Source organism: Poromitra crassiceps (genome assembly GCF_964638095.1).
Source record: "Poromitra crassiceps genome assembly, chromosome: 16".
Taxonomy (NCBI): domain Eukaryota; kingdom Metazoa; phylum Chordata; class Actinopteri; order Beryciformes; family Melamphaidae; genus Poromitra; species Poromitra crassiceps.
In genome coordinates, this window is record NC_139645.1 from 15,399,731 (window position 1) to 15,412,431 (window position 12,701).

The 12,701-nt window shown below is 47.8% G+C and overlaps 1 protein-coding gene across 1 annotated transcript in view; it reads left to right on the top strand.

The window, feature by feature from the left end:
• LOC310791469 (protein mono-ADP-ribosyltransferase PARP14-like) overlaps positions 1 to 12,701 on the top strand; it is a 77,845-nt gene that overhangs the window by 18,222 nt on the left and 46,922 nt on the right. The window contains exon 3 of the mRNA XM_083653156.1: positions 1,835 to 1,865. Coding sequence (XP_083509282.1) covers positions 1,835 to 1,865 — 31 coding nt within the window. The remainder of the gene's footprint in view (positions 1 to 1,834; positions 1,866 to 12,701) is intronic.

The window sequence follows — 12,701 nt, forward strand, 5'->3', positions numbered from 1 at the left end:
GGTTTCGCCATTGCGAAAGATATTAGGTCCGCCTTTCCGACATAGCATCTTGAGTTATTTAGCCTACAGGGGTGGGAGAGGTTAGGTTCTGGGGGAGGTTAGGTTTAGGCGTGGGGGGTGGGAGAGGTTAGGTTTAGGGTTATGGTCTGCAGGAGGTTAGGTTTAGGCATGGGGGGTGGGAGAGGTTAGGTTTAGACGTGGGGGCTGGGAGAGGTTAGCTCCAGCCAGTCCCCCGGGTTAGGGTTAGGGTTCTTTCGCAATGGCGAGACAGATCGGGGTCCACCCGCTATGCCGACCACCTGCTATGCCGACCACCCGCAATGCCGACCTTAGGTTTAGGCGTGGGGGTGGGAGAGGTTAGGTTTTGGGTTAGGGTCTGGGGGAGGTTAGGTTTAGGCATGGCATGGGGGGAGGTTAGGTTTGGCGTGGGGGCTGGGAGAGGTTAGGTTTTGGATTAGGGTCTGGGGGAGGTTAGGTTTAGGCATGGGGGGAGGTTAAGTTTGGCGTGGGGGCTGGGAGAGGTATAGCTCCACCGACACGCTGCACGCCGCCTCGCTCAGCTGGTTCTGCTTGTGGGCTATCGGCATTGCGACCTGTCGGCACTGCGGCCTGTCGGCACATAGACGCGGCACCAGACAGATCTCCATTCCGACAATTTTGTCGGAATGCCGGTATTTCGGAGTGCCGACATTTCGGAATGCCAAGGTGTCCCCGGCCTCATCAAGGTGTAGGCTATAATAACTGTGTTGCATTTTTGTTCTTCGTTTTATCTGATGAAGGTCTAAGGACAGAATGAAACCTTGTCAACTAATAAAGTTTATTGCAAGTTAAGGACAGGAAAACTTCCCTGTAATAATGGTTTGGATGAACGTGCCAAAATATTAACAATAAATACATATCTTGAACAGACGTAAAGACAGAGCAGTCAGTCACTAATCTCCAATACAAGGTTATTAGAGGATTTTCTCTTATTTATCTTAGTTGTAGGATGAGAGAGATTCAGTATTCACCATTAGGTCATCCTCAGACGAGCCCCCCGGCAGCGTTTCCAGTCACCTCAACATCTGGCTAGCTTGCCAGTACTTTCCGCCCCTGTATCTTTCTTTAGGATGTCCACGTACGTTGATGTGGGATGCCCTCATGATCAATGCCTGTGTGTTGGCTCCCACAGAACCAGTTTGCTGGCTGGGAGCTCCCGGTATCTCTGGTAGTGACCAGCCAGCCTCATTCTCCCCGATGCTATTTTCTCGCTCACCCTTGGTAACTCTCCATACAGAAGCTTGATGGCAACACGCTCGTTCTGGTTGATGCTCAGTACTGCACGCAGCATTCTGGTGTAACACCAGACTTCCACACACTGGCCATGCCGTTCAGAGCCTTCCATGCGTTATTATGTTATTAGTAGTAGCCTATTTATAATCCCTGATGTTTATGCTTTTTCAAAATGGCAAATGTATCAAATTCTGAGATGGAAAAATGAGGAGTAGATAGTGTCATCATCACATCACATCAGGCCCAAACTAGGAGTGTGACATACTGTATGCAAGGAAATATTTCATATTATTATTATAAGTCTTAACTTGCCTGATATCTATAACTAGCCATCCACCCACTCTGATATCAAGCAAGTTATGGATTTAAAGGTCTGGACTCGGGCAAAAGTCTAACTGCATAAGGGTTCAATAGGCATGTCACAAGTGTGGTTATTGTTTTATTATATATCTATTGCTTGTTTTATTGTCTATTATGACCCCCTTGAAAAGCAATTAACATTTAGGGCTTTATGTAAGACTTCACTAATCCATGTTAAAATAAGTTTTCTCATTCTTTGTAGGAACCTCCATCTGAAAACCTCAACAAGCCCTGTAAGTATTAATAAAAAGTCCTGTGTTCAGTAGTTATCCTGTTTCTTTTACACATTGAATTACAAAATCACCACGAAACACATTAAAAGGACATTTTAATTATTGATTTATATAGCACTTCTTAGACAAGAAGTCACAAAGTGACAAAAAATATTCATAAAATATATAAAAGTGCATACAAAATGCAGGTACAATACTACTGCTGCTACAGTACAGCACAAGCTATAAAGGTGCTTCAGTGCAAAAGCATAGGTTAAGAAAAATTATGCTCAATGTTAAATATGCAAGATACCCACTGAATACGTTTTCAAATGTTCATGTCATTCTGGCCAATACTCCTGTTATGTTATATCGTCTGTCCAGAAAAAAAAGTCACTTAAGCAACATGAGCCTTTCAGCCAACACAGTGGCAGAGCGGATTACTGCGCTGTCAAGTGACATTTATGATCAGTTCTAATTCTAGCTGGAGTTCCAAGGGACAGTTGAAAATTAACACTGCCTAATTTAGTAATGGGCATTGTCCCTAAAAAAAAGAAAACAAAGTCCCTCAAAGAAACAAATAAATTGTTAATGTAAAAAATAGATTGTCCCTCAAATAAATGAATAAATTGTTAATGTTGAGAATTCAAACGGTTGCATTTTTCTCTTTTTAAAAAAAAAATACATGAAGTGGCCCGCTTGTGACAAGACTGGACACTCAGCGGCCCCCAGGTAATTTTAGTTTGAGACCCCTGAGCTAGACACTAGCTAACCTCATACCTACAAAGGGGAGACCGCTCCGCTACGGATTCCACGAATCTGACCGGACCTCTCCGTCCAAAGCCACTTGCGGCTCTGCAAACCCCTAAGAGAGACCGCGAGCTCCACGAGCACCAGCGGACCACCTATCTAACAGAGAGAGAAAAACGTCCTCTGTTGTCCTTTTGCAAAGCAAATTGTCACTTAATCTAGAAAATGCATTGTTTTACATCTCCAACGTAATGTGATACTGTGACCGACGTAGTGCCAACGTTGGCCAAATCATTTATATCCCACCATAATGCTGCTCATCAGAGCTAACTTTGCCAAACTAGTGCCAGGTCGGCTCAAGGTTTTCTTCCCTGTTTTCCCGGAGCAGGGCCGGCGCCAGGATGAAATGACTGAGGGGGCGGTTATAACTATACCCGCTATGCCCATTTCTGGACTTTTAACCATAATAACCTTTGAAAAGTGCAATAACTTTCAATTTCAAATCATTTATTTCGCACAACACACAATACAAGTCATCATTTGGGTCATCAATGACATCCTAAAAAAGGTTTGTGTGAGTGCCAGGTCTCCCAAGAAGCTATTTAAAGCTTATAGCCTGTGCAGGAAGGTGGTCATCTTTATAGGACACAAATAGGCATAAATGGCAGCATATAACAGACATAACATGATACAATACACTACATAACATGATACAATACAATTACATACAACATAACAATACATACAGTAAACAACATAGAGCACAACGTAAACAACAGAGAAATACACAGTACAATCAACAAACGAACAACAAACATTCCCAGATCAGTAGTGAGCTATAAGTATGAGTTGAGCAGTTTTACATTCAGTTGCTTCTTGAATGTGGAGACAACACAAGAAAGACTACTATTCAAAATCAAATAAAACATTTATTTCACAGCAGCAGATGAAGGCATTAATAGAGCTGAGCTTTGCATAACGTGAAATGCGGGACCTGTCTGGAGCACTCTGAACATATATGTCTATATGAAAAGTCATAGAATAAACAATTGCTGCAAAAATCGACAAAAGAATAAACAAAATAATAGCCAGTCAGTGCCAGGTTCATTAAATAAGAAATAAAGTGATCAGATGCGTTGTCTCCATCTTTCTGCTCATGGCAAGCTGTGTGGTTGGGTGCAGCTGATTTCTCTCTGTGTGTGTGTGTGTGTGTGTGTGTGTGTGTGTGTGTGTGTGTGTGTGTGTGTGTGTGTGTGTGTGTGTGTGTGTTTTAATCACGTTATGATCACTACAACATGCAGTGAGGTTCAAATTTAATAAATAGCTACATCTCTGACACCTTGTGACAACCAAAGCACAGCAAATAGCGCTTCCCTGCCAATTCTGAAACAACAGAGCTATGTTTATAGGGGGTAGCCTACATCAACTTAAACTGATCAAATTTGATGAAGACTGCAGAAACAGCAGCCGAAACATGTCAGGTACAAACATTGCCTAACTGGCCTTTATAGATGAACTATTCTTAAAGTCCCTGGAAACCAACATCCACAAAAACCTTCTAACTATTACATTTAGGGTCTTTTTTTGAGTAATTGTGTGCCTCAGAAAGTTGACATTACTTTCAACCCTAACCCCAAAAATCGAGACTTTTCTGCAAGGTCTGGATTTCCATTTCCTCATTGAAGAGAGCGGTGCGCGCGGTGCTAAAATGCATGATCTTATCACGTCATAAGATTTAATCGAATCCCACACACGCATGCACGCACGCGCGCACACACACACTGACACACAGTAGCGCTGTGCACTCGCAGCGCAGAGATCTCTTCCTCTCTGTAAACCCTCTCTGTCTGTGCTATGCGTCGAGCAACGCGCGAACACACACACACTCCATCTCTCTTTCCTTCTCTCTCTCTCTCTCTCTCTCTCCTTCTCTCTCTCTCTCTCTGTTAACGGAGAGAGAGGTCTCCTCCAGCAGGTCTGCTCCGAGAGAGAGAGAGAGAGAGAGAGGAGACATGCTGCAGACGGGACACGCCCACACAGTCCGCGGGAGAAAATACACTCTAAAATCGAATTGATTCTCATGACTTTTGCCATGACTGTCAAACCTAAATTGATATACTTTGCAACGTTCATCATCGTTCAAATTTGGCTGGTGGCTTATTAACATAGGTTCCTGTGATGTGATGAACTCAAAATGCTAAATAATAAAAAAATATTTCTGGTTTCCAGGGACTTAAAAAATAAAAATAAAAAAATAAGTGAGGGGGCAGAAAATTGAACTGAGGGTGCAAAGCCCCCTTTGGCCCCCTCGTGGCGCCGGGCCCGTAAAGGAGTATTTTCCTTGCCTGCTCTTGTTGGGTAATTGTTTCAATTGCCACATGACCTCGCAATATAATCGCCAGTGCATGTGAGAATTGTTTCAATTGTTGGATCTAAAATAAAGAGCCTGGTCTTCTACCTGCTCTATTTGTAAAGTGCCTTGAGATAACTCTTATGATTTGACGCTATATAAATATAAAACTGATCGATTGAACCTACTGCCACGTCGGCCCAACAATTTATGTCCAATCATTTATGCTGCTCATCTGAGCCTAGTTTGCCAACCTAGTGCCAATGTTGGCCCAACCATTTATGTCCAACCATTTATACAACTCATCAGAGCCAACTTTGCCAACCTAGTGCCAACATCAGCCCAACTCTGGCCCAACTACATCTTCAGCTGCCGACCGACCATTGCCAACGTTGGGCCAATGGGTCATTGTTATCTGGGTAATGTCATTCATATCCCACTTAAAAACACACTGTGTGTTAGGCTTGGTGTGGGAAATGTGGATCTAGTTGCGGATAGTTGATGGCCAAGACGCACTTGGTAAACTGAAGTCTCGATGAGTAGGAACGCTGAGGAACTTGATAGCTGGGTCTGCAAGGTTCGAAGTTGGGAATGGTTGCAGAGTGTTGTCGCGAAGTTAGTTTACTCTATGAACAACTCCAGAGGACCTGCAGAACCGAACCTTTATAGATCCCGAATATGACATCACCTTGTGTTATGACATCACCAGCGAGACCATCCGAAAGGCATGATTGAGACACTTATGAATCATGACATCATCAGTGATCCATGACATCATAGTAGGAATGATGACATCATCTAACAGTACCCCCCCCCCTCTACGGGCGCCACCCCGCGCCCGATCAGACGCAAGGAAATCCAGAATGAGCGCAGCATCAAGGATGAACCGGCGGGGAACCCAACTGCGCTCCTCGGGGCCGTATCCCTCCCAATCCACCAGATATTGAAACCCACGACCCCTGCGTCGCCTGTCCAACAGCCGCCGGACCGTGTAGGCAGGGTGGTCGTCGATTAACCGAGGCGGCGGGGGAGCCGCCGCAGGAGGGCACAAGGGACTAGAGTGTACCGGCTTGACCTGGGATACGTGGAAGGTATGGTTGATGCGACGGAGAGAAGCAGGCAGAACCAAGCGGACAGCCGCAGGGTTCACCACCCGCTCAATAGCAAAAGGTCCGATAAAACGGGGTGCAAGCTTCCTGGACTCGACCCTCAAGGGAACGTTCCGAGACGAGAGCCACACCCTCTGACCCGGCGCATAGGCTGGGGCTGGTGTGCGGCGGCGGTTTGCCTGGATTTGCGTCCTGGCAGAGGAACGTAAAAGCGCTGCGCGAGCCCTCTTCCACGTGCGACGACAGCGGCGCAAATGTGCCTGCATGGAAGGCACCGCAACCTCCTCCTCCTGGGAGGGAAACAAGGGGGGCTGAAAACCGAAGCAACACTCAAAGGGAGACATGCCAGAGGAGGCGTTGGGGGTGCGTGTTGTGGGCGTACTCAACCCACGGCAACTGCAAACTCCAGTGGGAGGGGTCAGCAGCTGTGGTGCAACGCAGCATGGTCTCCAACTCCTGGTTGACCCTCTCGGCTTGGCCATTAGTCTGCGGGTGATAACCCGAGGAGAGGCTGACAGTCGTACCAAGAGCCAAACAGAAGGCCTTCCAGACCTGAGAAATGAACTGGGGTCCCCGATCGGACACAATGTCAGACGGAATGCCATGTGCTCGGTACACGTGTAAAACTAAAAGGTCCGCTGTCTCCGATGACTGTGTTCCCGTCGGATGGAGGGAGTCCGGTTATAAAGTCCATGTCCATATGAGACCAAGGGCGACGAGGTATAGGAAGGGGGCGAAGGAGGCCTGACGAAGGCCTGGTCGAAGTCTTGTTCTGGGCACAGACTGGGCAAGCGGCGACAAACTCCCTAGTATCCCCCTCCATGGCGGGCCACCAGAAGCGCCTGCGGATGAAGGCAAGGGTTCGTCTAACCCCAGGGTGACAAGTAAGCCGCGTCGAGTGGCCCCACAGAAGAACCTCAGAAGGGACGGAGTCAGGAACGAATAGACGCCCCGGCGGAACGCCCTCTGGGTCAGGCTGGCCCTGTTGGGCTAGACGGACACGCGATTCAATCTCCCACGTTACCGGGGCCACAAAACAGGCCGCAGGCAAAACCGGTTCGGGCTCAGTCCGTATGTCAGCAGAGAACTGGCAGGACAGGGCGTCTGGCTTGACGTTCTTAGAGCCAGGTCGGTAAGTTAAGGTGAAGTTGAACCTCCCGAAAAACAAGGTCCACCTGGCTTGTCGAGAATTCAATCTTTTAGCAGCTTGGATGTAGGCCAGGTTCTTGTGGTCCGTCCACACGACGAACGGGAGCTTGGAACCCTCCAGCCAATGACGCCACTCCTCAAGAGCCGACTTATTAACTGCCAGCAGCTCACGGTCGCCGACATTATAATTGGCTTCTGCAGGTGAAAGCTTACACGAGAAAAAGGCACAAGGATGGACCTTATGATCCCCAGGAGAGCGTTGAGAGAGGACAGCCCCAATTCCAGTCTCCGAGGCATCAACCTCAACGATGAACTGCAGTTCTGGGTCAGGTTGGGAGAGCACGGGAGCTGTAGAGAAACGGCGCTTGAGCTCGCGAAAAGCAGTCTTGGCCTGGGGGGTCCACCGAAACGGAGTAGAGGTGGAGGTGAGGGCGGTAAGCGGGGCAGCCACACAGCCGTAGTTGCAGATAAACCGTCGATAGAAATTGGCAAACCCCAGGAACCGTTGAAGCTGTTTCAGGGTGGAGGGTTCAGGCCAATCCGCCACAGCCGCGACCTTGGCGGGATCCATGCGTAACTCACCTTCGGCAATCACATACCCGAGAAAGGACACAGTGGAAGCATGAAATTCACACTTCTCAGCTTTGACGAAGAGGCTGTTCTCCAACAGCCGTTGGAGCACTAGGCGGACATGCTGTTGATGGTCGTCGAAATCCTGTGAGAAGATGAGGATATCATCCAAGTAGACAAAAACGAAGAGGCCGATCATATCCCTCAGAATGTCATTTATGAGAGCCTGGAAGACGGCGGGGGCGTTAGTAAGCCCGAATGGCATAACCAAGTACTCAAAATGGCCAAGGGAAGTGTTGAAGGCCGTCTTCCACTCGTCCCCCTCCCTAATGTGGACAAGGTGGTAGGCGTTTCGTAGATCGAGTTTGGAGAATATCTTGGAGCCATGAAGGGGTGGGAAGGCGGAGCTAATGAGTGGCAGGGGATACGTGTTCTTCACCGTGATGTCGTTCAACCCTCGGAAATCAATACATGGTCTGAGGGTCCCATCCTTCTTCCCCACAAAGAAAAACCCAGCGGCCACCGGAGACGACGAGGGCCTAATGATGCCCGCAGCCAAGGAGTCACGGATGTAGGTTCTCATGGACTCCTGCTCAGGACGGGAGAGGTTGTACAGCCGGCTCCGGGGAAAGGTCGCCCCAGCCTTAAGGTCAACAGCGCAATCAAAAGGTTGGTGGGGTGGGAGGGACAGGGTATGCTCCTTCCCGAACACCCGACCACACTTCACGAGACACTGTTGCATCGCTTGGCCCGGCCGAGCCCCCCCAGCTGCAATCAAGGACTTGAGCTCTTTAAAGTCAGCCCTCAGCTCAGAACCTCAGGCTGTCCCAGGTCGACCCCCAGCCCCACATGGGCACTCTGCCCAATGGGGTTGAGGTTCAGCCGGAGGTTGGCAACCTGAGCTGCTAATGCTTGGCATTGGGCCTCCTTCTGAAGCCATAGAGAGAAATGTACCAAATTATAATGTGCATTTGGGAGAACCGCATGGATATGTCTAGCAAAGTTGGCGACCAATTCGGCCGGCAATTTGCTAAGCAGACGTTGGACATGTGACGCACAGGCAAGTTCTGCCGCCCCGACTGTAACAACCCAACCATAGATCTCACTTTTACTGCGAACCTGTGGAAACCATCTGCATCCCCGGGGGGAACTCTGGGAAGGTTCAGGATAGCCTGTATCCCTCCCAGTGCTAAGTGATGAGGCTGCCCATACTGCTGGTCTAAGGCTGCTAGAGCCATGGTATAGGGACAAGGATCATAAGCATAAGAAAGGGCGATATCGCGTGCTGAGCTTAGATGAAGATGGTCTAATAGAATGTGGTACTTGTATGTCTCCGCTTCTTCAGGTGGTAGGAGGTTATTGAGAGCCATCTTCAACATTGCGAACTCCCGAGGGTCCTCATGTGTGAAGTGAGGGAATGAGGGCCCTTCGATGCGTGAAGCCTGTCTTCTGGCCACAGGAGCAGGTAGTTCCGGAGTAGTAGGGAATAACGTATGGAGGTCATCCACTGTCATGCCCTCGGCCTGCAGCAGTACTGCAAGCCTCTCTTTGAAATCGTCTGCGCGCTCAGCTGCACCTAGCGGGGGTATGTCCTGTGGCTCAGCCAGCTGCTGCGAATCAGGCATAGTGGGAGCAAGAGCTATGGCTCCACTGGAAACCTCCAGTGTTTGGGTTGGGGCGACTGATCGCTCAGAAGCTGGGGGGGGGGGGGGGGCAGAAGGCTGCGGGGTGACACCCTGGGGGTTTAGCCCGTCGAGATGATCTAGCCGGCTAATCAAGAGGGCGTGCCGATCAGCGGCTTCGGAAGCCAGAGCCTGGATTGCTTCTTTCTGGTAGGGAATCATCTGGCGCTGAAGTGTTGAAAATCTCTGCATGATTGTGTCCAAGGCTCCGAACGTGACCGCATGAGTAGGGGTATACTGTGGTAGCCCCTTTGGCTGACTGCCTGGCGGGCCACCTGAAGCGGTCGGCGGGGGAACTGGGCTCTCGGGGGCTTCCTCCTTGATTGGGGGGAATGTACCCGCTAAATCCATTTCTGGAGTTGTTCATACTGTTAGGCTTGGTGTGGGAAATGTGGATCTAGTCGCGGATAGTTGATGGCCAAGACACACTTGGTAAACTGAAGTCTTGATGAGTAGGAACGCTGAGGAACTTGATAGCTGGGTCTGCAAGGTTCGAAGTTGGGAACGGTTGCAGGGTGTTGTCGCGAAGTTAGTTTAGACTATGAACAACTCCAGAGGACCTGCAGAACCGAACCTTTATAGATCCCGAATATGACATCACCTTGTGTTATGACATCACCAGCGAGACCATCCGAAAGGCATGATTGAGACACTTATGAATCATGACATCATCACCGTCTGCGACATCATCAGTGATCCATGACATCATAGTAGGAATGATGACATCATCTAACACTGTGCAAACTGGCCTACTCACTGTAATGCCCATCGTAATCGGCACGGCATCTCCCTTTTATCCTACAGTGTTACTGTTTTTATCCCACCTCCTGCACGTCTTCCTTATATCCATGGACGTCATTAGGCCTGGGCATTGGGGGCTATTATAGCCTTCAATGTTTTATGAATAGCCCTGGATCTAAAAAAGAAAAATCCACGGCTGATATTATTGCGTTTCAAAGGCTGTGGTGGTTCATTTTTGAAGCTAGCATGATGAGATTTATACCATATGAAACTAGAATACCCAATGAATCCATTGGTATCACTCACTCACTCACTCACTACGTCGACACAGGCCAGGATGTCCACGGTCGGGCAGGATGTCGGACCTTCCACACGTCTTGTTCTGCTGGTATCAGCTAGGTCAAACTAGCTTGTTGGGAAGGGGGCTAAATAATGCTCAAAATTTGGGCTAAATTTTGGCGAGGGGAAAACTGGTATGGCTATTTTGAAAGGGGTGCCTTGACATCACCTCAAGATAATCTAAATGAGAATGGGTTGTATGGGGAGGGTTAGAGCATTTCTGTCAGAAAGGTGTATTTCCCTTTGAAAATGTGCTGTTATTTCAATTACTGTTAAAACGGATACAAGAGTAGTGTTTTTAAATCTAAAAAATATTTTAGATTTACAATGTAAATTGTCTCCCAAGTATAATACATTTTAATAATGTAATTTCACACAACATCAACATTTATTTTGACCCACGGCCCTCCATCCACCTCTATAGGCCATGACTCTCAATTAATCATTTTACATATCAAGGACCCCTAATTTACACATTCATTAGGGCCACAGACTCCATTTGATACCATTTTGGGCTCTATCTTCCCAAAACCGCTAATTTTGCGTTTGCGCTCGCAATGCAAATTGGCGGTGGACACAAGCGCATGCCTGTGATAATTGTACTGGGCATTGGCTGCCCCATGCCAAAGCAGGCGTTTCAGCGCTAAAATGTGGGATAGATGGCGTTACCCTATCGTCAGCAGCGCACAATTACTTTGCGCTAAGAGCTTTGAAAAGGACCTCTTACGCGCAAATACCTCTCTGCGCTGGGCGCTCTGCACGGAGATTACGGCTGCGCTCCCAGCGCAGAGGTATTTGCGGAGTGGAAAGTGGAATTCCTTTTGGATATGTCATTAAGCACAGCCTTGCCACGCCAAGACATCAAATTATGCTGCTAAAATTGGGTATTAGCAGATAATTCAGTGAGGCAATCAACTATAACTCACTGCAAAACTTTTATCACATCGCAAAGAGGGAAATGAATTGAGAAAACTTGTGGGACAATGGACATAGGCTATTTACCTTCATAACCCAAAGGGTCATTGGCACCACAGACGATCTGTCAATAAGCTCCCTCTGTCCTCGCACGAGTGAGTACTCTATTACGCATGGAGAGAATTACAGCATATTGCATGCCACAGCTGCACTCTCCAACAAAATATTCACCTTTATAGGTTCCCCTCAAGGCTGCGTCCTATCAGCCTTGTTGTTTATCTTGTATACAAATAGCTGCACCAGCTCCTTTCCTGGAAGGTTCTTAATCAAATTTGCTGACGATACAGCACTGGTCAGCCTTCTCCAGGGTGACGAGGAGGAACATGGCCAGGTTTTAGATAACTTTATCAAATGGTGTGACGACTCCTATCTCCTTCTGAACACCTCCAAAACAAAAGAAATGTCCATTGACTTCAGGAGAGAGCCCACATCCTGTCTGACCAGTATTAAAGGACAGCCTATACAGTCAGTCACAGAATACAAATACCTCGGCGTTGTCCTAGACAATAAGCTGAAGTGGGACAAAAGCACTGAGCTCATCAACAAAAAGAGCCAGCAGAGACTTTATTTCCTTAAAAAGTTAGTTTTATTCGACGTTAATCTGTCTATGCTCAAGATGTTTTACAGTGCCTTCATCGAGAGTGTTTTGACCTTTGGCCTTATCTGTTGGTTCGGTAACGCAACAGAAGCGCAAAAGAAAACACTGTGGAAAACCGTAACCGTCGCCAGCAAATTGCTGGGTTTTAAACTGACCAGCCTGGAAGACATATATAGATCCAGGTCTCTCACCAAAGCAGAGAAAATTATTGCAGACCACAAGCACCCCCTGTGCACTGCATTCGAGCTGCTGCCCTCCGGTCGCAGATTCAGGCAACCTGCCTTCTCAAAAAACAGGTCTAAACAATCATTTATCCCACAGGCGATCAAAACCCTGAACGGCAAGGCCAGATCTTAAATATTTATGTTGCTTTTATGTTTTTATGTTGCTTTTATGCTTTATGTTATATGTTTTATGTTATATGTCGTCCCATGTGCTGTACTCTGTCTACTGTAACATGCCAAATGATGATTTTACACCGAAAACCATTTTCCCCACGGGGACAATAAAGTACCTAACGAACTAATGTTAGCTCCCCTAGCTCCTTGCAAAGAACCATAGAACGGAAGCAGCTACAAACACGGGACTGGCGGC